The sequence below is a fragment of the Cydia amplana genome, chromosome 12, assembly GCF_948474715.1.
Source record: "Cydia amplana chromosome 12, ilCydAmpl1.1, whole genome shotgun sequence".
Lineage (NCBI taxonomy): Eukaryota > Metazoa > Arthropoda > Insecta > Lepidoptera > Tortricidae > Cydia > Cydia amplana.
In genome coordinates this window covers 7376569-7403653 of record NC_086080.1, presented here as the reverse complement: position 1 = coordinate 7403653, position 27085 = coordinate 7376569, and the positions used below count along the sequence as shown (strand labels likewise).

The 27085-nt window shown below is 39.8% G+C and overlaps 4 protein-coding genes across 4 annotated transcripts in view; 2 read left to right on the top strand and 2 right to left on the bottom strand.

The window, feature by feature from the left end:
- The first annotated feature begins 6903 nt into the window (after nucleotides 1–6903).
- Nucleotides 6904–8099, top strand: LOC134652884 (KRR1 small subunit processome component homolog). Its single transcript, XM_063508075.1, has one exon. It carries the CDS (start codon nucleotides 7003–7005, stop codon nucleotides 8044–8046), a length of 1044 nt encoding a protein of 347 aa, XP_063364145.1. The 5' UTR covers nucleotides 6904–7002; the 3' UTR covers nucleotides 8047–8099.
- Nucleotides 8100–8175: 76 nt separating this feature from the next.
- Nucleotides 8176–10520, bottom strand: LOC134652883 (serine--tRNA ligase, mitochondrial). Its single transcript, XM_063508074.1, has 4 exons — nucleotides 9877–10520; nucleotides 9468–9655; nucleotides 8814–8981; nucleotides 8176–8502 (listed from the first exon to the last, which is right to left on the bottom strand). The coding sequence occupies exons 1-4, from the start codon at nucleotides 10471–10473 to the stop codon at nucleotides 8187–8189; spliced, it is 1269 nt and encodes a 422-aa protein (XP_063364144.1). The 5' UTR covers nucleotides 10474–10520; the 3' UTR covers nucleotides 8176–8186.
- A 1828-nt stretch (nucleotides 10521–12348) lies between these two features.
- LOC134652894 (DNA (cytosine-5)-methyltransferase PliMCI-like) lies at nucleotides 12349–25807 on the top strand. The gene is made up of 10 exons (XM_063508126.1): nucleotides 12349–12504; nucleotides 13221–13320; nucleotides 13674–14160; nucleotides 15294–15507; nucleotides 15847–17962; nucleotides 19705–19839; nucleotides 22039–22749; nucleotides 23135–23306; nucleotides 24513–24694; nucleotides 25655–25807. Exons 1-10 carry the CDS (start codon nucleotides 12407–12409, stop codon nucleotides 25739–25741), a joined length of 4302 nt encoding a protein of 1433 aa, XP_063364196.1. The 5' UTR covers nucleotides 12349–12406; the 3' UTR covers nucleotides 25742–25807.
- Nucleotides 25808–26126: 319 nt separating this feature from the next.
- The window catches only part of LOC134652897 (ESF1 homolog), a 273742-nt gene continuing 272783 nt past the window's right edge, over nucleotides 26127–27085 (bottom strand). Inside the window, exon 10 of the mRNA XM_063508129.1 lies at nucleotides 26127–26803. Within this exon, the coding sequence (XP_063364199.1) occupies nucleotides 26148–26803 (656 nt within the window). The 3' untranslated portion in view covers nucleotides 26127–26147. The remainder of the gene's footprint in view (nucleotides 26804–27085) is intronic.

Genomic DNA, 27085 nt, shown 5'->3' with positions numbered 1-27085 from the left:
TACTTAAGTTACACAGCAACACTTATATGGCCATTTGGTAATACCTACGCTAAAATTGGTCTAAGCTTATGAAACGCGTTATTAACATGTTAATGTGTACCTACTACGGCAAAGACTATTTCCCGTACGTATTTCGTTCGTATGACCTACCTTAATAAATAATTTAAAACAACCCTTCTTTCGGCATCCGACTAAAAAGTACCTAACTTAGGGTGGATGGCAGTTACGCCACTGTATTGTCGGTTGAACTAAATGTTTTATCCGAGCAAGCGAGCAACAAAGTGTGGTTTTGTTACTATAGTGAAACCTGGATAAGTGAGACTTCAAGGGACGAGCAGATTTGTCTCACTTAAAGAGGTATTTCACTTACCCAGGCTCTCAGTTAGCCAGGTACCTACAAATAAATGTCTGTCTCATTTATAGAGGGTCCCATTAATAGAGGTGAGAATAGAGGATATATTTCAGTTATAGAGGTGGTTAATAAGGTATTTTGTAATTAAGTATCTTTAAAAATAAATAAGGTAAAATAATCCTTGACCCTAAATATTTTTTAAGTCTGTTTAAATATTTCTTTGAATTTATTTCGAATGATTCTCCAAAGGATATATTTTTTCAATTAAATTTGATACGGACTTCATTGCGTCTTAGAAATGTATTAAATGAAAATCTGTTTATTCGTGTTACTTATCAAATTTCCAGCTTTCGTTTCGATAGTTTTAACTACATAAAGTAACTAAATGAAACTTGAAGTCGTTTAGACACAATTAAGCAAATGCGGAATTTGTGCATAGACTAAGAGTTAGTAAGAATACGGAAATTGATCAATAAAATCCAAGTTAGAGAGGTCATAGATTGACGTTATCTCAGATACACAGGTCAATTCCTATACAATTCTAAAAAAACAATTAGGAAAATGTAATCTTATAAATATAGTCTCAGTAAAAGAGGTAAAATACACTCTCTGTCTCAATTATAGAGGTAAATGTGACTATAAAATCACAACAACTAATCTCAGTTATAGAGGTTCGTTTTTTCTCACTAACAGAGGTAATTCAGTGCTAAAGTGTCGGGACCGCACCGTGAGTCCCAGCTATAGAGGTTTCTCACTTATCCAGGTCCCACTTAACCAGGTTTCACTGTACTTAATACTACTTATATAGATATTATGCGACAGACAATTTGTAAACCCTATTGCAATGACAATAAGGTTCACCGAAGGTCAATTAATAGCTGGCTGGTTCGTCATTATGATAGGAGAATATATTTATAAACGTTAACATTGTTAGCTTTTCGCAGTAATGGTCAAGTAGATAAGATATTATGTATGTCTTGTTCAAAAACATTTATTCATTTCGTGTTTATCCCACTACAAGAAGACCGGATGCAGATACTATGGTTTTCGTTTCAATACAGATACGAGCAGAGGGCCTACCGCGAACCACGTTCGACGTGTTACCTCCCTGTCACACTTACGTACGAATTTACAAGTGCGACAGAGAGGCAACACGTCGAACGTGGTTCGCGGTAGGCGCTGGCACCAACGAGTAATTATCGAATGGTGTTATTTACCTACTAATTGGGATCCAGTCATGAAGTTATATTTTTTAAACTGGAGCGAGTTGTCACTTTTTTTGCCATACTAATTTGAACCTTATCACCGAGACAGAAAGTTGTTCGTACCAGACTAGAGAAAACGGTCCACTTGAGATAGAAAAACCCGAGCCCTGTGTCTCACTCGCACATGTTGCCAATGTTAAAAAGATACCATTATGGTAGAAATTATATCAATAAACTACTGAATTTAATTACCTTCTTATACAATTTTAGTGCTATATTCAGACTACAGTTCTGATATCTTTTAAGTAATTTGTAAATAATTATGATGCCAATATTATTAACTGATTAAACCAAGCGCATACACAGCAAAAAAAAACTAAATTTTAGTATGGTAGAAGTTGTAGTAACTTTAAATATTAATTGGTATCCCCAACTTGATGACATTTCTTCAAAACACGTGAATGCGAAATTTCTTAAAAATTGTGAAGAAATGTTGTGTTAAAGGTTGTTGGAGTGAAATAATTGCTAATTGTGGAATATTGTTTCTCAAGAAAGCCACAATTATTACATTTTACTATAAAAATACAAGACAACATTGTCAAACTCATTAGGGTGACTATGATGTCGGCACGTTTTGAATCGGTCTCACAGAATTCTTATTAGTTATTATTAACGTAGGTAATGTAAAAGTAAGTTTAACATAATAGGTACCTTATGTCTTTATTTCGGCATGTTTAATTTAAGATTTGTTGTAGAACAATTGAAGGGATGTTTACAAAAACAACAACTGCTTAGACCGGTTGACACTTTTTTAAGAACATTGTTAATCGTTTCAGGTGTCAACCAGTGTAGTCAGGTATGTTGTTTTTGTAAACATCCCTTCAATTGCCAAAATGTAAAACCAAAGTGCTTAACTCCTTAAACATTAGAGACTCTCATTTATACATAATATTTTGTTAGGTGTGTTAAACTGTTTATATATGACATCGATTCTTTATAGGTAGGACACATTTCCGTCAATAGAAAAAAGGCACCAACTTTAAAAAAAACGTCATATTTGCTAAACAGATCTTCAATGACGCTTATACTTAAAAAAAACTGAAGTGGACAAAAGGGAAGCCTACCTTTATGAACATACCATGAGTGAGTGCGAAAGAGGCCGACTACAAATGAAAAAAAAAACCTGACCACTTAAAATTTCACTTTATTTAGAAAATGACACACCCTACTGATATATTCCATGTTATCCTAATATCCCACATACAGATGTCTTATGGTCACCCTAATTAGAACGAGATGCAGGGCTCTAGTTTGACTTCTCATGTGGACACACTTTTTGGTCAATGTACTCGATCCAGTTTATTAACTCTAAATCCGTGGATCCAGTACGGGTCTATTCGGAACTACCTATTATGGGGGCGTCGAAATGTACGTACTTTACAAGCAACAGGACGTTGCACAATGAGATAAATTTATTAAAATTGATTGGTGTATACAATAAAACAGAAATTTACCTGGTCCGCCAAAGTCGCTCATATTTTCTGTGTGCGCCTTTTGTAAATCTGATCTGCAATATAAAGCATAATGTACCAGGTTAAAATAAAAATATAACTGTACACCTATCGATAGTGGAAATTTCAAATGTCATAAGGGACAAACTACTAATTTTCAGGAGAGCCAAAAATATAACTTTTTTTTATAAAAATCGTAACTAGGTAAGTCCGTAACATCGTACGTATACCGTCAAACGGGGGAATTATAGACAAGTTTCAAGCAGGGATGTTGCGAATATCCGCATCCGCATCCGCAACCGCGGAACTTCCGCATTATTTTCAACATCCGCATCCGCATAAAATCGATGCGGATTTAATGCGGATGCGGATGTGGAACAGGCCGGTACAGGAACGTCTTAGCATCGGCGTAAGTGCTAGACTGCTAGGTAATTTAGTCATTAACCAAAAAAAACCTATTAGAAATGAGCAGTCGAGCGTGAGTGGGACTTAATGTACGGAACCCTTGGAACGCGAGACCGACTCGCACTTGGCCGGTTTTTTGGAATAAAAATTACTAAAATATAATATTTGACGTTTTTTATGGTACTATCTTGACATCCGCATCCGCAGATGTCAAAAAATCGGCATCCGCAACATCCCTGGTTTCAAGTTCACAGGCAAAAAACATATCAATTATAGCATTAACAATCTACTTAATTGCTGTTCGTGGACTCCAGTCCGGGTCCCTATTGTATTTTACTTTTTGCGTATAATATAAACATAATATATTTATTAAGTTTTTCACGATAGGCCCAGGTAAAAATTATTTTGTTTACCTACCTTTATTATCAACGATTCGACGCACGTTTCGGAAGACTAATGCCCCAGCAAAATGTCAAAACAAGGATTTGTATAACTACCCAAAGAAAGTCTATGAAAAAGTTGGGGGTAGAAAACACAAATTCAAACCACCCACCACCATCATATTACGTAAGTAAGTAATTCATTATAGTCAACAAAACAATGTGCGCCCAAATATTTATATAAAACTTGAGTTAAATCATCATCATCTTCCTCGCGTTGTCCCGGCATTTTGCCACGGCTCATGGGAGCCTGGGGTCCGCTTGGCAACTAATCCCAGTAATTGGCGTGGGCACTACGTAGTTTCTACTACCTTCCAACCCAGAGGGTAAACTAGGCCCGTATTGAGATTAGTCCGGTTTCCTCACGATGTTTTCCTTCACCTAATACCTAATGATTACGAGTATATTATATGTAGGTACTTTGTACTGTAAGTAGTAAGTGTAGGTATCCACATTTAGAACTTTGTAGAAAAGTAGGTATTTTTACAAACTGTGAAGATAAAAACCACACTATTTCTTGTCTTATTAAGATTAATAAATGTTCATGGTTTGATGGCGGATTGTACCTTTGACGGGCGTAATCGCCGCTAAACCTTACTCAATAAAATGGTTATAGGTATTCCGACGGAGACAGCAGCAGCTTTGCTGTTGCAAAGTTACTCCTGCTTGTAGGTACTTATTTAATTTTAAGAACATCTGTAATACCATGGTTTGCAACAAATAAATATAAAATAAATGATTATGCGTGATTATATACAGCTTTGACGTGGGTGACGTCACTGTCAATATCCTTGATAAAACGAGTGATTGATTATAAGAATCACGACAGCAATGCGGCATCGATAGCAACCCAACTTTTCAAGGAAATTGACCGTGATATCTATAGCTCGCATCCACGCTGCAGCAATTAATAGTCACCATCCCCTAACGTAAGTAATGTAACCTGAAATCAGTGAAAATAGTTGAACCAAACTGTATTAAAAATACCGATTCCAACATGACCTCCCTTTTTGTTTATCCCGCTCCGAGGGTCTGCCGCGAAACATCATAATCGAAATTTCGTTATCTGCCTCTCTATCACTCTCGCATATTCGAAAATTAGAGAAATTTATTCCTACAACTGTAAAAGTAGGTACCAGGTAGGAGTTATGCCCCAAAAAATTTTTTCCAATTCTTTTTTTCGAAAAACCAACGTCATGTCGTTGGACATACTGTAGTTAGGGAATAAGTATAGGGATATAAGAAAAAAATTTTAGTTGTCACTTACGCCATTGTTAGTCTAAAGGTTCATATTTATTTTGTCAGAATAGTCGAAAAGGATTCTACACAACTACAGGCATTTGGGTAGTTACGACCAAACCAACTTTCACAATGCATTTCTTACCTTCATTATTTTTAGCGATAATAAAACGACTCTTTTAAACATTATTAAATTGTACAACGGGACTTAATCGCTTATCTAAGTTTTAAGATTTACCTCTGACGTTTCGAGGACGGCGTTGTCCCCATGGTCTCGTCTCCACGGGGTCGCGATTAAGTCCCGTTGTACAATTTAATAATGTGTAAAAATCGTGAAAGACTAAATCTGACTTTTTTTTAATCAAAAGAGAAAAAAAATTGTGTTTTTAGTGTCACTTATGACAAAATGTCCCTTACGACTTACGATATTTGAAATTTCCACGGTCAATATCTTAGAATTATATATTTCTATAGCAGCTAGCAGTCGATAGAGATTCATTTCAATGAGGAAACACGAAGTAAGGATAAAAATCCATTTGTCTGAATGGAACGCAGTTTCAACCAAGAGGGAATACTTTCCTATTCTTTTTAGGTTTTGATAAATATTGTGAAAATTAGGTATACGAAGGTGAAATGACTATCTACCTAGATTTAGTATTTAAATGTACCTACATTTTTCGGTCTGTTAGATTATAACCAAGGTTTAGGGTCCGCAACTTTTACCTAGGTATGCTATATTTTATTGGAAACTCTCCAAAACTATTGACGTAAACTAGGGAACAAATCAAATTATTTTATGAAAATAAAAAAACCGCATCAAAATCGGTTCCGCCAAACGCGAGATAATCGCGGACAAATATACATACATAGAAACATACAGGTCAAACTGAGAACCTCCTTTTTTTTGAAGGCGGTTAATGATCCACCATCGGAGCCCTCGGATCGTCGCCTCGGCCGCCGGTGGGCTTGGTCACTTTTTCTCTAGTGTATGATATCTATTTCAGTTTATTATTAACGTAAAGTTATGTACTTACCTAATGAACACAGCAAAATCCAACAAACTTAACGACAACGTCCTCTTCATGCAAATCCCAAAGTATTTCTGTCAGTAGTGTCTAGTGTCAGTCAGGTCAGTCGAGTCTTGTCACCGGGGGGGTGCTTAGGGCTTCAACACGACAATAATCTAGACACGCACGGACTGATGATTGGTATAAATTGTACTAAAAGTCTCCTCCTTGCAGCTGATTGGTTAAAAAGTCTTTGGTTGCGTAATTTCCGATTGCAATTGCTCATTGGGATGGATTCCCCGAATAGTCTACTTCAAGAGTGTGACCAATCTAAATTATTCCCTGAAAAACTATTATGACTGTAATGCAGAAAGATATTTTGTTTGTTATTAGAATGTGGTCCTTTCGTTACTCTAAATCCGTCAACTTTCTATGTTCTCTTTAGTATGCCACGTATTTTTAGATATTTACACTACAGACTATTTACAAGATTTATAAAATTATACACGCACGTCTGTTTTTTGTCTGGTAACATTTTATAGACCTTCAGTTTTCGTTATGTTACGTATACAAATAATTACTAAAGAAAAAACGACCGATTTTGAAAAACATAAATATCGCAATCTTTAATTTTTTGGAAAGGTTGCGTTGAAGACGCGTAGTTCTTTGCGTTGTGTTGGCTAGCATGGTATTTTGACAGTGCGTTGCGTTGTGTGACAGACGTCAATCTATCCCTCGTGTGTATGTGTCAATGCTCGATGTCGTGCTTTACTAATATTTTTTTTGTTTTTTGAGCCCTACACGGTACTTTTGATCCAGATAACAACAGAATAAAAAACAAGCATGCAGGAATCAGATAACGAGGTTGCGGACATAGGGCCCGTCGATAATGCATGGGCTATGAAAATACCTAAATTCACCCCAGAGGATAACCCTCATGGTCTTTTAGAAGAAAGTAAATTTGCAACCTTATTTCCTAAATATCGTGAACAGTACCTGAAAGAATGTTGGCCTCTCGTGCAGAAAGTGTTAAAGGAACATCACATTGTCGCCGAATTGGATCTTATCGAAGGTAGCATTATTGTTAAAACTACGAGAAAGACTTGGGACCCCTATATAATAATAAAAGCTAGAGATTTAATGAAGCTAATGTCCCGAAGCGTCCCGTTTGAACAGGCGGTCAGGGTTCTAGAGGACGAAATAGGATGTGACATAATTAAATTAAACTCATTTGTGCGAAAGAAGGAAACCTTTTTGAAGAGACGGCAGCGATTGATAGGACCAAATGGAGTCACTCTCAAGTCTATCGAACTACTGACCGAGTGTTACGTACTTGTTCAAGGCAATACTGTGTCCGCTGTTGGCCCATACAAAGGTTTAGTTCAGGTCCGACGCATAGTAGAGGATACCATGAAAAACATCCACCCAATGTATAACATAAAAAGTTTAATGATTAAGAGAGAATTAATGAAAGATTCTAGACTAAAAAATGAAAGCTGGGACAGGTTCTTACCTACATTTAAAAGCAAAAATGTGCCAAGGAAACAGCCTAAAAAGAAAGTTCAGAAGAAACCTTACACTCCGTTCCCCCCGCCTCAAGCAGAGAGCAAGATTGACAAGGAGCTGGCTACTGGAGAATACTTCCTCAAGGATGAACAGAAGAAGGCTAAGAAAAGGCATGCTAGAGAGGAAAAACAAGAACAAAATAAGCGGGCTCGTGCGGAACAGCGGCAGAAGGACTTCATTCCACCGGAAGAAAAATTTGCTGCTCCCTCTACATCCACAGAGTCTACAGTTGACATACAACAGTTTAAGGCTAAAATGAAAAAGTTCTCAAAACAGCACAAAGGACTGAAAAAATCTAAGGCAAAGGAAGATGGTGAATAGGATAAAGTGAAAGTGGAATGTGTTTTCACTGTATTTTCTAGAGAAACATTTGAAAGTTCACAGATGACTGAAGAAGAAATTGAATGTTAAGAAAAGATAATTGTTGTATAGATTAATAATAAAACTGTATAAAAATATTATTATTTTATTTTCTTTGTCAACTTTAAATCTGGTATTGCACTATTCTTTGTTATATATTTCTTTCCATTCATAAAAGGCTGAAGAGCTTCAGGGATGAAAATTTTGCCTTTTGGGTCTTGGTGTGTTTCAAGTAAAGTGATCAGCATCCTTGGTATTGCACATGCTGTCCCGTTTAATGTGTGCACATAGTGTGTTTTGCCGTCCTGTTTGTATCTGATGTTAAGTCTTCTTGACTGGTAATCTGTACAGTTGCTGCAACTAGAAACTTCTCCGTAATTGCCTCGACCTGGCATCCAGGCTTCAATATCATATTTTCTGGAAAATTTAAAAACCAAATTTATTTTATATTAACAAAAACACAACCAATTATAATGTATCAATTATGTTATTCACATAACAAAATCTTTAGCACAAGCAATCAAATATGTCATATAGTCATTCTTAAAACTGCATATATAAACTAAGGTATGTGTAGTGAAAAGAGATAGTTGGCAATCCTGTAATATTGAGTCACAAAATATGACAGATCAAAGTTCACATTTATATAATAGAATAAAATGTTAATTTGACCTGGCCAATAATTTTTCATTTTGCTTAAAAATGTACAAACTTAATGATTCACACACCTATATGCAGGAGCTCCCAACTCATGTGGTGGCATATCTAACACTTTCATGTTGAATCCCAGGGGTACAAACATTTGTTCCTGCAGGGTCCTGATGTATTCAAGCATCTCCTCCGACTGCTGTGGCGTGGTAACAGCAAACATTTCCACTTTGGTAAACTGGTGTACTCTAATACAGAAAAATAAGAGTATAACCTTATGGTCATAGTCATAGTATTTATTCATGAACAATACAGGATTGTATTTGAAAATACATGGAAAGAAGAATAAAAAAAAAATAAGAAATATCAAATATACAACTTATTTATCTCTTTATACAGAAAGGCTTAAATTGTTGAGTGCCACAAATAGTCAATGTGTAATTTTTTACTTTGACTTACTGTGTGAGCTGTATAGATATGAAATATTTCTGCTAGCTCTATGCCTTATTCGACTTAGGATTATACTACAACATACACATATCATACTACAAAACAGCTTGAAAATAGTACATCCATTCTTTTACTACATTGACTTGTGTTGCAAGCATCATTTTTTGTTTTACAATGTCAACAGATTTAATATCAAAATAACAATATACTTCCATTAAAATCTCAATCAGGCTGTCTTCAGTAATTTTATGATTCATCTAACCAAATAATAATTCTAGATTTACCTATACACTCCCCGCTCATCTATGATGCTGGAAGTCTCAGCCCGGAAACATCGGCTTACGGCTGCCAACTTCAGAGGAAGGTCTATGCCAGAGTGGACAGAGTTCATGAGCAACCCTGCCAGTGACATTTCTGCAGTGCCTGACAGATATAAGTCTGGGCCATGATGAATTGGATCTAAGGAGTATATCTGCAACTTCAAAATAAATAAATAAACAATTACAATTCTCCAATTTAAAAATTCAATAGCCCATTCCACACAGAGCGAGCATATGCACAAGGCAATTTCCTTGTGCACAAAACGGCCAGTATAGACGGCCGAGGCGGCGCACGCTCGCTCTGTGTGGACCCTAATAATGCATCATGGTGGCATTAATAATATAACATATTAATCTCAATACAAAAACATACCTGTGTCCTATCACTATTTATTGTCATGCCACAGCTTTCCAAAACATTCTTTGGTAAGATATCAGGAACAGAAACTAGTTTAAAATTCTCCTTAACCAAGTATGTAACTGCATATTTGATCAATGCTTCCTCTAATTCAGCTAGTTCACCGAGGAAATAATAACTCTTGTGTCCACAAGTTTGACCTAACTTATCTGTCCTCATAAGGTTCATGAGGCGTGTAATTTCACTGAATTCAAGTGGGGAGTGTTTCCCAAAGTCACGCTTCTTATTCAGCTCATGTACTAATATAGGGTCCTCTTTATATCCTTGAACTGAGGGGTGAGTTTTATTTGGCAATTTACTAAGCTCCCTATACAACTCCTGTTTTAAAGTGTCGTGAGCTTCATCGGCCACATCTATAATTTTCAGGCGATTATAAATATCTAACACGCGATCTATATTTCCAACACCTTTCCTTGAAGTTATGTTTCGCTTAACCTCGGAGGAGTTGCTTACATCACAGTAGTATCCTAGATCGATATCTGGCTGGGTCATGGAAGAACATAGTCTACTGTAGTTGGATCGGCACAGCGAGATTATTTTACGTCTAATCATTGTACATAAATGATACAACCAAGTGGGAATTTAATAACAAATCCATGAACTATGTCCTCGGCTCGGCTGTCATGTCAATCAAAGAGTATAATAACTATTCTGTCAAATGTCTCAGCTGTCACAAGTTCGGCGGAGCGTTCGAAAATTATATCATGATTTTAGATTTCCAAGTCTGTGGTCTGTGTTCTATACATTACATAAAGTCCGTCAACCAAATCTTGTCAGTAGTAAAAGGCGGCAAATTTGAAAAATCGCGGGTTAGCAACACTGTGTTCAAATAATTCCAAAACGCGTGTCATCTGTGTTTTATCTGTGGAATGTGAATCGTGAATTGTCATTCACCTTACCGTCACCTTATTTGTTTTCATTTGGTTTTCATTCTGAATCGCTTCTGTTTCAAGAGATATTTCTGCTGTCACCATTAAATTAAATACCAATACATTAAATAAGAATAAGCATAGCTAAGGGGCCTACAATGTACAATCATGCTCGTTGATGGTAAACATTACTAAAAATTGAGGTTACCTATGAGAAGTACTGGAAGAACTCTTTCGAACTTTTAAGATTATGTTCAGTTTTTTTGATTTAGGGTTAAAAGGCATAAATAAAATTAAAACGTATGTCTAAATCTATCTAACAAGACCATAAATTGTGTCCTGGAAACCGTCCATAGGCCCACATGTCTAATATTTTCAGCAATCAGTTGTGACTATTTACAAAGGTAAACCTTTTAAACAGTATTAAGAGCCTTGATTATATCGCCGTTCTTTCGCAATATCTACCTAATCCATACATGTTTGTTGCAGGATTAAATCTTGCCCAATATAAGGCGTTCGTAGTAGGTAGTATCTCTTCAGACAATACTTACCTATGGCGGTTTATGTACGTGTACAACGCAACTAAGTCGAAAAGTGACCCTTATGTTATTTACCTTTAAATTAAATAAACACCCAAATATCAGTTGTTTTATTTTTAATATGTATATTGTACAATATATACCAATCAAAAAAATTACACAGGTATGTCATATTCATCCAGAACAGTACACTAATTTACATTAACAAGTGGCATATTATAGATAGGGATACATAGATAGGGAACAAAGAGAATATAAGCACTACAATAGGGAGTTGTTTTTGATATCTTCAAATTTGTTCATCATTTTGATTAACATTGTTTTAGCATCGCTTTTAAATTGTCCGTCCAGGTTTCAATTCTTTTCAATAAACCGCGAGTGACAATTTGAATTGACGTACGCAGGGCGCGCTCAGCGGAAAAAAAATATTTTGGTTCGATGTACATTGCTGCTTTTCTTAGCGCAATACTGCTCTTTGAGTGTTGCCCTACTTTAGTTTGCTTTACATTGCTACTGACAAGATTTGGTTGACGGACTATAATTACACAATTTATAAGCAAAAAATTAAATAATTAAAATCAAATTATAGTGTGTCAAAGGTCTGTTTGATTTCAAACATAGACAGAGAGAATCATACTATCTTTGTCTAACACTAGTACTAGCACCCAAAAGAAAAGGATGAGTATAGTTTTATTTGTTCCTATTTACTGACAAGATTTGGTTGACCCAGTATAGCGAAAAGTATTGTAAAGTCTATTTTTTTATTCGGTAGACTAAAATGACATTTCATAGTATGAACATCATGTGTCATACAAATAGTATCCGAATGCTATTTTTTGTTTTTTAAGGTTGTCATCTTGTTTTTTAATACAGTTTTATTATCCCACACTAGTCTCGATCTGGGTCTAGCTAGCCTGTGGTCAGTTTTGCTGTCAATGTCAAGATTGTCAAGTGTCAACTCACATTCGCGCCTTTTCTTTACAAAAGATGTACGCTTCTCATATGTAATTAATTTATGTTATGTTGTTTACATGTACATTCCCTGTTCACACTTATGGTTAAAATATTTAGGGAACTATGCCTTTGAAGTCGAATATAATTCAGAAAAATCATGACAACGGTTGCGTCGGTGGCAGTCCGAAATCAACCAAGCACATAAAAACCACACCTAACAAGTAAGTCAAAAAGTAGGAATTACAAATTTAATGCATGAATTGTGGCAAATAAATACAACTCGATTGCCTGCCTCATTGTTAACATTAGTAAAAAAGGCCACCTCCATAATGGCATGGGAACTTTTAAGCAGAGATGCATTCCGCCGTACCTTTCAGATTGATCAACTACTTTCCTGGTTACAATGAGCTGTCGGTTCGTGGCCCCAAGTAGTAATTTTTAGACAGAAATTATTAGATCATAAATAATCGGATTGTAGGTATAAAATACAGTAAAAACTTATGCAAAGTGGCTTATTATAGGGAAGAGTTATAATAGAGAGAAGCCAAGATAACCCAGCCAGCTTAGATAGTGAAAAATTCTTGGCAATATATCTTACAAGAACATACTCACTGTGTTAATTTTGTATTGGAAATGGGGTTCTTGGCAAGGCTATGAACCGGTTTTTTCTTCATACAAAAAATACCGGTATTATTACGTACTTTTCCGTTCTTTGCCTTATTATTTCGTTTTTAATGGGACAATCTAATAATACGAAGTTGTTACCTAAATACATGATTCAATTCTACGGAAAGAGCATAAAATAATTAAAAATATTAGGCTATTTTCGGTTTTACAAAAAAACCGGTTCCGAGCCCTGGTTCTTGGCACTTCAGTTCAATCTAAGCTAATTGGCCAAGAAAAACAATATTTTATATTTTTGTTTTTGTATTTACAGAGCAAAGTTAAGGTCATCCAACGGAAAGCAGCTGTCAATTACCAGCATGCTTGCTGTGAAGAGAGGCCGGAGTCCGTCAGAAGATGCTAAACTTACTCCTGTAAGAGAACTTTTTCTTTAAAAAACCATCCCAAATTAAAAAAAATAAAACAAGTCTATCCACCCTTACCAATAAGTCCAAGAACATTAACAAAGAAATACAATTTAGATATCCCACAGACTAAAGCATATATATTCAAGCAATTGAAGTAACAAAAATAAAATACAAAATTTCCATGGCACTATATAATATTACCCTCTTGTGAGACTCCTCTGAACTTGTCTTTGACATGATCTAGAGTTACTTATCAAAATCTCAGTACTCCTCAATCTAAATATATGTCAATCACTCAGTATGATACTGACACACTTTTTTATACATATATCTCATCAACAATTAATATTTCTTTGCAGAAAAAGCTGAAGACAAATCTGGATGAATCACTTGATGCTGAAGAAAATGATGTGGAATATGCGGCTGACATAAAAGACATTGAAACTGATGCAATCAAAGACGAAGACATCAGTTTAGATGACGAAAATTTTGGTAAAACGAATGGCACAGAGACAAATGGTCTAACTTCATCTGATGATAAAATTGACATCAACATTACACCTAAAGAGAATCCTGATGCACAACAAAGCTTAACCAATGGCAAACATGATGTACCAAAGACTGATAGTGATGAAAATCATAATTATGATGAAAACTCAGCCGTACAAGATGAAAAGAACGGCCTCCAACCAAATGCGAAAAGCCTTCCTGAACCTGATATGGAGAGATGTAATACTTGCAGGCAGTTTATAAACAACTCGGACATTATATATTTCCAAGGACACCCACAGGATGCTGTGGAAGAATTTATAGCGTTGACCAATGAAAAACTTGTTCTTGCTGCTGGTAAGCCAGACTTAAGTTAACTTTGCACTAACTTGAATAAAACAAAGTGAGGGTTATTTAAATAAATAAATAAATAAATATTAGAGGACATTTTACACAAATTGACTAAGCCCCACGGTAAGCTCTAGGCTTGTGTTGTGGGTACTCAGCCAACGATATATATAATATACAAATACTTAAATACATAGAAAACAACCATGACTCAGGAACAAATATCTGTGCTCATCGCACAAATAAATGCCCTTACTGGGATTCGAACCCAGGACTGCGGCTTCACAGGCAGGGTCACTACCCACTAGGCCAGACCGGTCGTCGTTTATATACATTTGATATTAATAATGACTGCCACACTTTGTTTGCAAATGCCATTAGATTAGATTGAGATAGGTTGGACCGACTATAATTACTTTACTATTTTCTCATAGAATTTCCTATTGTATTCCTTAGCCTTGACCCTTTTGAGCGCTCTGGGTTAACTAAACAGGGGTGTTCCCAAAAATTTTTTACTGACAACTTGTATTTTTCGTCACTAGGGTAAAAAAAAAATCTTTGTCTAGGTATAATCTAGAATTCCCCTGGGATATGAGCGTGTCACTTGTGGAACTCTACCATATTATCACTCCCAACCCAAAAATATCTCATATCACCCCTGATTTGATGTATCATATATGGATATCTGTTTTAATAAACACTCAAACTCATTTATGTAAAATTGAAAATAAGGTGACACAATACATTTGTGAATGGGTCTCTATTGTTTACCAAATTTTCGTTAGTATAATTCATTTGGTTCAGAAACGCGACACTTTTCAGGATTGCCATAAAACGAACCTAACCTAACCTATCTATAGGATATCCTTACGGAAATCCTGAAAAGTTAACGGTTTCAGTTTTATGACTAATGATAATATGACAAACAATAAATTATGACTTTAAACTTTATGGGAAACAAAGGGACCCCTTTGTGAATACAGATTCACAAGAAGGTCAACTTTTGTCGGCGACGTGACGCATATGGCAGTTGGCATCTTAGCTATTTCAGAAGTATTTAAAGAATTGCGTCATGTACCAACATTTTTCTGAATTGCACCTATAACTGTAGCAAATGTTAACAGAAAAATTGGTTTCTGCAGGTGATGAAGGTGACATTATGGAGCGGCCCCAAACAAATATCACCGGGTTCTCAATATTCGACCGAGAGGGCCACCTGGTGCCCATAGACGGGGGCCTTGTGGAGAGCGACGCAAGGATATACATGTCGGGATACTTGAAGTCTATATGCTCGGAGTCACCAGAGATTGATGAAGAATCAGTACCTGTTAAGGATGTTGGCCCCATTATTGAATGGTAACTATTAAATGATGTGTTAATATCACCATAGCAGAGATAACTGAATTAACATAATCAATAAAAAAAAGAATTGACAACCAGATGATTAAACATTTATTATGAGTATAGCCTATGTGTATCATGAACCCTGCTGTTTGGTGTGTAAGTATGCCACAGAAGTGTACGTATCAGGGTAATAATAATGTTTTCTTTATTTGCCATTGCAGTGAATGTGTAATCACAGCCCAGCCACAAAAATAGTCAGCTCCATCTAGTGTGGCCGAATTTTCTTGGTTTGAAGACTTTAAAGTTTAACCCCACTCAAACACCCGCTTTAATAATTGTTTTTGTTACTAGGTTTATTCACGGCTTTGACGGCGGTAGCAAGAACTGCATCACCCTCTCTACCGAATTTGGGGAATACAATCTCATGAACCCCAGCTCCGAGTACACGGCCTTAATGAACAACCTGTACGAGAAAATATGGATCAGCAAAGTCGTTGTAGAGTACTTGGAAGAGTTCCACTACCTGCAACCAAACTACGAAGATCTTCTGGAGGTTGTAAGGGAAGCCACCATTCCAGAGTTAGCCGATAAACAAATGACTGAAGAGATGTTGCATAAACACGCTCAGTTCGTTTGTGACCAAGTTGTCAGCTTGGAGGCTGACGAAGATGAGGCTCCTCTCATTACGCTCCCCTGCATGCGCGAGCTTATCAAGCTCATGGGCATCAAGTTCGGCAAACGGAAAATACGCGCTAAAATCGACTATAAAAAGATAGATAAGAAGGCGTGGACAAAGGCAACTACTACGCCATTAGTTAGAAAAACTTTTGAAAGCTTCTTCACGGACCAGCTCGATAAAACTAACCATGAGTTAGTGTTGAGAAGGAAAAGATGTGGGGTGTGTGAAGCGTGTCAACTGCCGGATTGTGGGGAGTGTAACGCGTGCCGCGCTATGGCTAAATTTGGTGGGCAGGGGCGCTCGAAACAAGCCTGTGTGCGCCGTAGGTGTCCTAACATGGCGGTACAACAGGCTAATGATTCAGACAACGAGGAGGATGAACCGGACAGTCTTGACGACCGTGTTGAAGACGTCGTGCCTGTTAAACTCACCGGCTCCGGCACTAGGAAAATCAAATGGATCGGAAAACCTGTCAAAGCAGACGCTACCAAAGTTTATTATGATAAAGTCGAAATTGATGGATCAGAACTATGCAACGGCGATTATGTTATGGTAGAAACTGCGCAGGCTAAAATCCCCGCTCTTGTCGCGAGAGTTGTCTATATGTGGATGGAGACCAGTAATCCTAAATCGGGCTACTTCCATGCAGAAGTCTTTATAAGAGCGACGGACACTGTTTTAGGCGAAGTAGGTGATCCAAGAGAAGTTTTCCTAGGAGACAGATGTTGCCATGGAGCTCCACTGTCGTCTATTTTAAGGAAAGCCAATGTCGAAAAGCGAGAGATACCTAAAGACTGGTTCGGGTTAGGAGGGAAAGAATTGCAGGCTGAAGGATTTGAGGATGATGGAAAAACCTACTTCTATAAGAAGTATTATGAGCGGTTCACCGCGCGCTTTGAGGATTTACCGGCAGATCCACCTTGCCCTAACGCATTACGTGAACATCGCTTCTGTCCCTCTTGCGAGCGTAAGACTAAGCGAGACGGCAAGAACATCCCAAAACTCTTTGATAAGTTAGCAGTAAAGTCTCAATTCGTGAAAGAATCGAACAGATCTGAATGGAGCTACGTCTCGTGGCAGGACCACATGTATAAGAAGGGTAGCGGTGTCTTCCTCAAGCCGGACACTTTCAAATTGAAGACCAAGGAGTTAAATCCTGATAGGGCGAAACTAGAAAAGGTGGACGAGTCAATTTATACAGAATACTATCGGAAAAGCGATAACAACCTTCGAGGCTCCAACGTTGATACGGGAGAACCATTCTGCGTAGGATACATAGCGGCAGTGGTCGCTCGTGGCGATCAACGACTGGTCGCACCGCAGGATATCTTACTCAAAGTGCGTCTGCTCCTGCGACCGGAAAATGTCCTTCCCGAAGGCCGACACAGCGACCTCAACCTCGTATACTGGACCGACGATATCCGCGAGGTCCCTTTCAGCGCCGTCGCCGGCCCCTGCCAGCTCATTTACGAAGAAAACATACCAGGAAACCATCAAGAGTGGTTATCGAAAGACCCGAGCAGGTTCTACTTCAGACAAGCGTACGATAAAGCTTCAGGGAAGTTATTGGAAGTGCCGGAGCACGCGGCGAACATAGGGCGAGCGGAGCGGAAGGATAAAGGGAAGGGGAAGGGAAAGGGGAAAGGGAAGGGGGAAGCGGAGGCGGCAGCGGAAGCGGAAACGCGGCCGCTGAGGACGTTGGACGTGTTCGCGGGCTGCGGCGGGCTGTCGGCTGGCTTACACGCTGCGGGGATCGCCTCGTGTCGCTGGGCTGTCGAACATGTCGAGGTAATTTACTGACTTTGATACTTAGAGCAGTTTTAGGAATGTATGGTAGTCTCTCTCTGTCATTGAAATGTGGTAATCAAGGCTCGGAACCGGTTTTTTCTTCATACAAAAAATACCGGTATTATTTCGTTCTTTGGTTTATTATTTCATTTTTAATGGGACAATCTAATAATACGAAGGTTTTACCTAAATACATGATTCATGCCTACGTAAAGAGCATAAAATAATAAAAAATACTGGGCTATTTTGGGTTTTACAAAAAAACCGGCTCCGAGCCCTGGTGGTAATATTCTGACGACTTCTACGCGAACGAAGTCGCGAGCCGCGACTAATTTATTATGAAGTTGGTTTTGTGTAAAAGAGTTTACACTTGTGTGCCAATTTCTGTGTTTATTGGGTTATTTGTTCTAAAAAGTAAAAAAATATGTGAATATTTTTTTCTGTTAGAATGGAAGGAGCCCACGATGCTAAGGGTGGTATTCCACCTGTCCAATGTCATTGCGTCTCGCTTTTCATTAAGCAAAATTTGAGACGCAATACACATTGGATAAAGAAATTAGATAGATGGAATACCAGTACCACCCTAAGTAGGAGAAATAACATAAAAATCACAGTTAATTTCACATTAAATCGCTCATTGGCATTTGTTTTTAATTAAGAATAGTTATTTGTACAACAAGCGATCAAAGTTTGATATTTCTTCGAGTGCTTATTTTGAGTCCCGTGCAAGCGAAAGATTTTATACTAATCTAATTTAGAATCTTGAGCGTAGTAAGGGACTCAAAAGCGCACGAGATGTAAATAACTTTGATCTCGTGTAGTTCACAAAACATTTCACCTCAGCAGTGAGAACATATTAGAGAACCCGAAAAATGTATTCCTTCTTCATCACTTACCTCTATTCACTCATGTTTTCTTAAGATATACCAACAATTAAGTTTTCACCTCAGCAGCTCGAACAAGGGTAATTTGCTACTTAAAAACTGTTTTTAAGTACCCTTGTTCGAGCTGCTGAGGTGAAATAGTACATTATTGTCGAGGTTCGGAAGTAGCTACTTGCAGGCTGAGGATTCGTTTTAATCGGACGACCTTGGGAGTCCGTTTAATTGAATCCGAAGCCAGCAAGTAGCCTTCTAACCGAGTCATATATAGTGCTTTTCTCAAAAATGGTGCAAGAAATAGAAATATTTTACGAAAGCAACGTTCTAATTTTCACATAAAAAAGTAAAACCATTAAAAAGATACCTATGCTTGCCGCCTTAAAAAAAAGAAGTATTTTTCTGCTGAATATACACCAACCTATTTGAGACACCTAAATAGTCGCGGTACCAACATTAAGTCTGTAACAGACTATCGCACCGCACCGCGACCTTGGAGCGTCGCACCTATAAGTGAGAGCGAGAAAGAGATATCTGTTTCTCGCTCTCACTTATGAGTGCGACGCTCCAAGGTCGCGGTGCGGTGCGATAGTCTGTTACAGGCTTTATATAATAATAAATACTGATCATGTTTGGCTGTTTAAGGGACCTATGCCTTCATTTGATATGGCCATTTAAAGTTTTAAAAAATTTGGAACTCGTTATATAATGGAATTTGTATGCAACATTGCAGTCCCGAAATCGAGACTGCAATGTTTTTAACTTTTTAATTTTTTGAATGACCATAAACTACGCACTTCGCGACCTATTTTTTAACCGGCAACGTCGACTTTGCCGTCCATTTTTGAGAAAATATAATTGCAGGCCGCGGCACACGCGTACGCGCTCAACAACCCCGGGTGCTCCGTGTTCCGCGAGGACTGCAACGCGCTGCTGGCGGCCGCGCTGGCCGGCGCCACGCACACCGCCGCGGCGCTGCGGTTACCCACTCCTGGCGAAGTAAACAACTATTATCCTAGCATCTTGCCTTTGCGCTGGCCGGCGCCACGCACACCGCCGCGGCGCTGCGGTTACCCACTCCTGGCGAAGTAAACAACTATTATCCTAGCATCTTGCCTTTGCGCTGGCCGGCGCCACGCACACCGCCGCGGCGCTGCGGTTACCCACTCCTGGCGAAGTAAACAACTATTATCCTAGCATCTTGCCTTTGCGCTGGCCGGCGCCACGCACACCGCCGCGGCGCTGCGGTTACCCACTCCTGGCGAAGTAAACAACTATTATCCTAGCATCTTGCCTTTGCGCTGGCCGGCGCCACGCACACCGCCGCGGCGCTGCGGTTACCCACTCCTGGCGAAGTAAACAACTATTATCCTAACATCTTGCCTTTGCGCTGGCCGGCGCCACGCACACCGCCGCGGCGCTGCGGTTACCCACTCCTGGCGAAGTAAACAACTATTATCCTAGCATCTTGCCTTTGCGCTGGCCGGCGCCACGCACACCGCCGCGGCGCTGCGGTTACCCACTCCTGGCGAAGTAAACAACTATTATCCTAGCATCTTGCCTTTGCGCTGGCCGGCGCCACGCACACCGCCGCGGCGCTGCGGTAACCCACTCCTGGCGAAGTAAACAACTATTATCCTAGCATCTTGCCTTTGCGCTGGCCGGCGCCACGCACACCGCCGCGGCGCTGCGGTTACCCACTCCTGGCGAAGTAAACAACTATTATCCTAGCATCTTGCCTTTGCGCTGGCCGGCGCCACGCACACCGCCGCGGCGCTGCGGTTACCCACTCCTGGCGAAGTAAACAATTATTATCCTAGCATCTTGCCTTTGCGCTGGCCGGCGCCACGCACACCGCCGCGGCGCTGCGGTTACCCACTCCTGGCGAAGTAAACAACTATTATCCTAGCATCTTGCCTTTGCGCTGGCCGGCGCCACGCACACCGCCGCGGCGCTGCGGTTACCCACTCCTGGCGAAGTAAACAATTATTATCCTAGCATCTTGCCTTTGCGCTGGCCGGCGCCACGCACACCGCCGCGGCGCTGCGGTTACCCACTCCTGGCGAAGTAAACAACTATTATCCTAGCATCTTGCCTTTGCGCTGGCCGGCGCCACGCACACCGCCGCGGCGCTGCGCTTACCCACTCCTGGCGAAGTAAACTACTATTATCCTAGCATCTTGCTTTTTTCTAGCACCTAGCAGTTCGCTGAGGCAGCCTGAAAACCTATCATAAAACTCTAAGGGCTCATTTAGACGGTGCGAGAACTCGCATGCGAGTTTTATTACATTGCGTCATTTGATCGGTCGGCTGAATTTATGTAACCACAATGGTCCGCAATGTAACTAAAATCGCCGCCGCGCGCCGTCTAAATCAGCCCTAACGGAAACTAGTCCTAATTAGAATAAGTGCTACCTAGATACACGCCCTCAACCCCGGGTGCTCTTTTGTCCGCGACGCCCCCATAGGGTTGGCATAGCTTGCTAAAGGTGTTGGGAGTCTGCTCGGCAGCCTTATTCTAACAACTTGCGCTATTCTCTACAAAATGGTTGGCATCTGGCCTTTCAATCCAAAGGGAAAGGGCTTCTTGCGTTTGCGTTGCGCCTAAAACGCTGGGGAACTCATTGGTACGAATCGAGGTTCTAACGCACGACCCTAGTCTGATAGCAGGAAACGCCTGTCTGAGGGTACCAGTGCAGTGTTCAGATGACGAATGATCGTTAATTTATCACCGTTTATAACGTGTGATCTTGTTACTGGATTTGTACAGTGACGGCTTTTCCTTTCGCTATTAATTCGTGTACAAAACCATTGCCTTTATAGGGTTCCGTACCCAAAGGGTAAAAACGGGACCCTATTACTAAGACTCCGCTGTCCGTCCGTCCGTCCGTCTGTCACCAGGCTGTATCTCACGAACCGTGATAGCTAGACAGTTGAAATTTTCACAGATGATGTATTTCTGTTGCCGCTATAACAACAAATACTAAAAACAGAATAAAATAAAGATTTAAGTAGGGCTCCCATACAACAAACGTGATTTTTGACCGAAGTTAAGCAACGTCGGGCGGGGTCAGTACTTGGATGGGTGACCGTTTTTTGCTTGTTTTGCTCTATTTTTTGTTGATGGTGCAGAACCCTCCGTGCGCGAGTCCGACTCGCACTTGGCCGGTTTTTTTCAAATTTTTCGTCACTCGTCAGGTGGAGCTAATGTGCGGCGGGCCGCCGTGCCAGGGCTTCTCCGGCATGAACCGCTTCAACTCGCGCGAGTACTCCAACTTCAAGAACTCGCTCGTCGCCACCTACCTCTCCTTCTGCGACTATTACCGCCCCAAATACTTCATCTTAGAAAACGTGAGAAACTTCGTCGCGTTCAAAAAAGGAATGGTCTTGAAACTGACGCTGCGGACTTTATTAGACATGGGCTATCAGTGTACGTTCGGGGTTCTTCAAGCTGGAAATTACGGCGTGCCTCAAACTCGACGACGACTTATTATCATGGCGGCCGCGCCAGGGTTTAAACTTCCTTTATATCCAGAACCGACGCACGTGTTCAGCAGACGCGCTTGCTCGCTCACTATCAACATAGACGGTAAACGCTTCGTCTCAAACATCCAATGGGACGATTCAGCCCCGCGACGTACTTGCACCATCCGTGACGCTATGAGCGACTTACCTGATATCAGCAACGGGGCTAGTAAAATCGAGATAGAATACGGCTCGATGCCTGAAAGCCATTTCCAGAGGATGATTAGAAGTAAAGACGAGAACGCGAAGCTAAGGGACCATGTTTGTAAGAACATGGCGCCGCTGATCGTGGCTAGGATCAGTAGGGTTCCGACTACGCCTGGTTCGGATTGGAGAGACCTGCCGAATATATCGGTCACGCTTTCCGACGGGACGAAATGCAAGGTACTTATTATTTCTAGTTTTTTCTAGACTTAGATCCAACTGGATTAATTAATTATGCTTGTGTAAGTTGTAAGAATGAAGACAAACCATTTCGCATTAAATACGAACGATAAGTCGTTAATTCGTCATGGTAGTCGTTTTCAGAAATTTTTGGATTGCATATTTAATAATTGAATAATTTTACGGTTTACTTGTCTTTTGAGTCACTCGCGCGACATGTTTCGGAGAGCCTAAGTCTCCTCTCTCAAGCACGACGGCCGTGTATCGCTTACTCCTTTCGATATCAGACGGCCAACATGTTTACATGTTTCACGTTGTCTAAAATTGTATCTATGTGTAACGGATCAATTTGAGTTTGATTTTTCTACATTTAACGTTTTTGTAGGTACTGCAATATCGTCACATAGACAAGAGTTCCCGCAACGGCGAGCGGCGCGGCGTCTGCGCGTGCGCCGGCGGCGGCGCGTGCGACCCCGCCGACCGACAGGAGAACACGCTCATCCCGTGGTGTCTGCCGCACACTGCCAATCGACACAACAACTGGGCAGGCCTCTATGGTGAGATATAAGCAATTGAGACAAGTGGACAGCAGTATAAAAAGCATATATATTAGGCATTTTCGTCCCATTAGTAGTAATTACCAAGCTGCTACTAGATATAGAAAAAACAGTTTCATATGCAGGGCAGGCATGAGTTTAAATAAAGTTCTTATAAATTGTGATATTGACATATACAGTGATAGCATACCAGTAATAAAAAATAAATTAACTAGATACTTCATGGGTGACAATAATTCTGGCGCAGGTCAGGGCTCGGTGCATTATTGAATGTGTATTACTCGCAAAAGGTTTTTTCTTTTTTCTTCTCTTCACTTATTTTTGTAAACATAGATCATATACATATAGATCATCTGTTCTTATGCCTTGTGAACTTGTATGTGTAACTAAGTTGGGCAAAAACTTTTTATAATTTATTGTATTTCTATAAGTGAGAACCTATAATTGGCTCTGTGATTCTATTGTAATTTCTGGATATATGTAGCGCTGTTGGTTATCCATGTATTAAAATTAAAAAAAAAAAAAAAAAAAAATTGCTAGCGCAAGTAGCTCGCGCCATTACTTGCTCCAGCTCTTTGCACCATATGCAAATTCGTCAGGATTTTAGCCGCTCGTTACACAAAGCCAGCTTTCGTTAATTGTGTTGCAGTCAGCAGGCCAGTTGTAAACAACAAGAGTTGTACTAAACCTAATGTGGGTAACTAAAATCAGACGATCAACCTAAAACCGGCCGATTTCGTGAAACCTCCGTCCGTGAAACCGCAAAACAACGTTATAAAAATAAATATGACAAGGTGACGGAAAAATAAAGGCTAACGTATTTCGACAATCCCGCCTTGCTTAGCTAAGTATCTACAGTCAGCTGCAGAGATAACTGATCCCCCTCTGTATAGAAATTTGTTTGCGCGGGGAGGGGCAGGAGCACAACTATCTCCGCAGCTGACTGTACATCTTTTTATAGGTTTGTAATATTCATTATAATATCTGGGTGACCGAGCTTCGCTCGGAAAACATATAATAACTCGGAAATGCGCGTTTTCCCAGAGATAAGACCTAGCTAGATCGATTTTTCGCCCCCGAAAACCCCCATATAGCAAATTTCATCGAAATCGTTAGAGCCGTTTCCGAGATCTCCGAAATATATATATATATAAACAAGAATTGCTCGTTTAAAGGTATAAGATAATTGGATTACCATTTCCTCAGGTCGTCTGTCGTGGGACGGGTACTTCAGCACGACGGTGACGGACCCGGAGCCGATGGGCAAGCAGGGCCGCGTGCTGCACCCGCAGCAGCCGCGCGTCGTGTCCGTGCGCGAGTGCGCGCGCTCGCAGGGCTTCCCCGACACCTACCTGCTCGCCGGCTCCGTGCTAGACAAGCATCGACAGGTACTGAGACAAGCTAGACAAGCATCGACAGGTACTTCAGCACGACGGTGACGGACCCGGAGCCGATGGGCAAGCAGGGCCGCGTGCTGCACCCGCAGCAGCTAGACAAGCATCGACAGGTATAGTTTGTAGCTTTCTAATAGACCCCGAAGGCTAATCCTATTGTCTATTGTTAAGAAAAACCGCTCGTGCCACGTGCCACAACCACCTGCATAAAAAATCGGTACTTCGGTTACTGAGTGCCGGCGAGTCGAACGCTACAGAACCAGTCTAAAATGTGTCATGGAGATGCGTAACAAAGGCGCGTTATCGGAGAGCGCACCTACACTGGTTTTTTGAGCGTTGGACTAGCCCGCGCTCAGGTGCCAAATAGAATAATTAGGACCCTTTTTTGCAGGTAAGTAGCACGTGCGGTTTTACTGAACAATAAACAATAGGATTAGCCTTCGGGGTCTATTAGAAAGCTACAAACTATAATGAGACCGACTCTTAACTTGCCATAGGAGAACCTTATGTCTCGGCAATAAGGTTTACAAACTGTCGGCGCACAGTGTACAAGTGGGCCGAACTGCTACATCCTCGACAAACCCATTTGGTTGGCTTGTGGTTGACAATTTGCAATTTATATTCTCGGGCATTTTTTTTTTCGACAAGTCGATCTTTTTGGGTGACCTTCTAAGCTTCCTGGACATACACACTAGGGTATGCCTGCCCAGTTTTGCCTTTTGGCATTCGACTGTGCAGTTTCCTAGCCAGCTTTACCTGTGCAGTTGAACTACATGCAAAACTGCGCATGCATACCCTAGTGTGTATAGTCGGCTTTACCACCCTTGTATCTACTCAAATATTTTGCTGAAATCTGACATTCTACAGCTGCCTCTGGCACCTATGGCAATTTACACAGGTTGTTACACAATCCGTCCTGTCTCTAAGTAGCTAAATATCCCAACTCTTTTTCAGGTTGGCAACGCAGTACCCCCTCCTTTAGGAGAAGCGTTAGGAAGAGAAATCAAGAAAGCGTTCCAGCTCAGTACAACGAAAGCTTAACGCACGTGCCTTATTGCCGCTATACTAATAGAATTATGTGTTGACTATAGTGAAATTAAGTTTAATTATACACAGGATTTTTATAAGCTTATACTTAGGTACTTATTTTTGTAATAAAATGACTTGTAAATTTTATATCTTAATATTCTATTCTACTGCCCTATGTGCCCCAGACTAAATCTTATTACAATGCATTTTTCTAAATCTCGCAGAAAGGACTAATCTGATATCTGGATGTCTGGAGGTATGGATTCTGTTAGACTTTATGTCAGAACAAATGTTAGTATCAGCACAAAATTGCAATTATACATTACATACTAGACGTGATTGCTTCTTGTGTGAAAAATTTAATAGGCAGACAGGAATGTCTTAAAAGAAACACAAATTCAAGTATCATACAGAACATTTACTTCTTTAGAACATCTCTAGTTTTGCGTTTAATATTTTTAACAAGCAGACTCAACTCCGCATCTTCCTTTGACTTCTTAGGCTGTAGCTCCTCCGCCGGATTATCTGCTGGTCTCCTCTTCAACTTCTCCTGGATAAGCTTTTCCATGTTCTTCGTCTTCTTAAAGTTAGAATCGGTTGGATCAATATTGAAATGATGGGAGTTATAAAGTGCAGAGAATCTCTGGTCATTCAAATTTATTTCGAAATCGGGTAACGCCTGTTTCTGCTCCAACATTTTCTGTTTTAATTTCTTTTTCCGCTTGGATTTCTTTGTGGTGCTCTCTGCTTCCTGGATTTTCTTGAGACTGAAGTGTACTTTATCATCATCATCGTCTAATAAAAGTTCTAATTCTTGCTTCTGTTTTTCGTCTTCCTCAGTCGGTTCTGTTTCGGTCTTTTCTTGTTTCTTAGATTTTTTATTTTTAAATTCAGGTTTGTTAAACTCTTCTGCGAAATAAGGATCGTTCATGTCGATGTCGGAAGGGACATCCTCGGATTCTGCTTCTGACGAATGTTCTTTATCTTGCGCTTTCTGTTTGTTTAGTCTTTTTTGTTTATTCTTCTCTTTCTTCTTGTTCATTAATATCTCGAACGGCGTCAGCTTTTTGTCATCTAAAAACGAAAGTAATTAATTAAAGTTCATTATTTTTAGCATTAGAAAGAAGGTAAGCGATCTTAACATGTCTTTTAATTGAAAAACGCTTTTTTTTAATCAGTAACTTATACTTATGAAAGCAGAAGAATATAAATGATTGTATTAGATTTATAATTGTTACATATTTGCCGTGACTTATTTTTAAAACATGTTTTTCAATTAAAAGACACATCAAGATTGTTTACCTTTTTTCTAATGCTAAAAAAACGAACTATAGTCATCAGTGTCATCACATTAGT

What these genes read in the sequence shown, in the direction of transcription:
- LOC134652884 (XM_063508075.1), top strand. Translation starts at nt 7,003, where the DNA reads ATGCAGGAATCAGATAACGAGGTTGCGGACATAGGGCCCGTCGATAAT.
- LOC134652883 (XM_063508074.1), bottom strand. Translation starts at nt 10,473, where the DNA reads ATGATTAGACGTAAAATAATCTCGCTGTGCCGATCCAACTACAGTAGA. An exon ending in TAAATAGTGATAGGACACAG is followed by an intron (nt 9,656 to 9,876) that starts GTATGTTTTTGT and finishes TTGAAGTTGCAG; the next exon opens with ATATACTCCTTAGATCCAAT. An exon ending in TTGGGAGCTCCTGCATATAG is followed by an intron (nt 8,503 to 8,813) that starts GTGTGTGAATCA and finishes TAAATTTTCCAG; the next exon opens with AAAATATGATATTGAAGCCT.
- LOC134652894 (XM_063508126.1), top strand. Translation starts at nt 12,407, where the DNA reads ATGCCTTTGAAGTCGAATATAATTCAGAAAAATCATGACAACGGTTGC. An exon ending in GTTGGCCCCATTATTGAATG is followed by an intron (nt 15,508 to 15,846) that starts GTAACTATTAAA and finishes TTTTGTTACTAG; the next exon opens with GTTTATTCACGGCTTTGACG. An exon ending in GGGCTGTCGAACATGTCGAG is followed by an intron (nt 17,963 to 19,704) that starts GTAATTTACTGA and finishes ATATAATTGCAG; the next exon opens with GCCGCGGCACACGCGTACGC.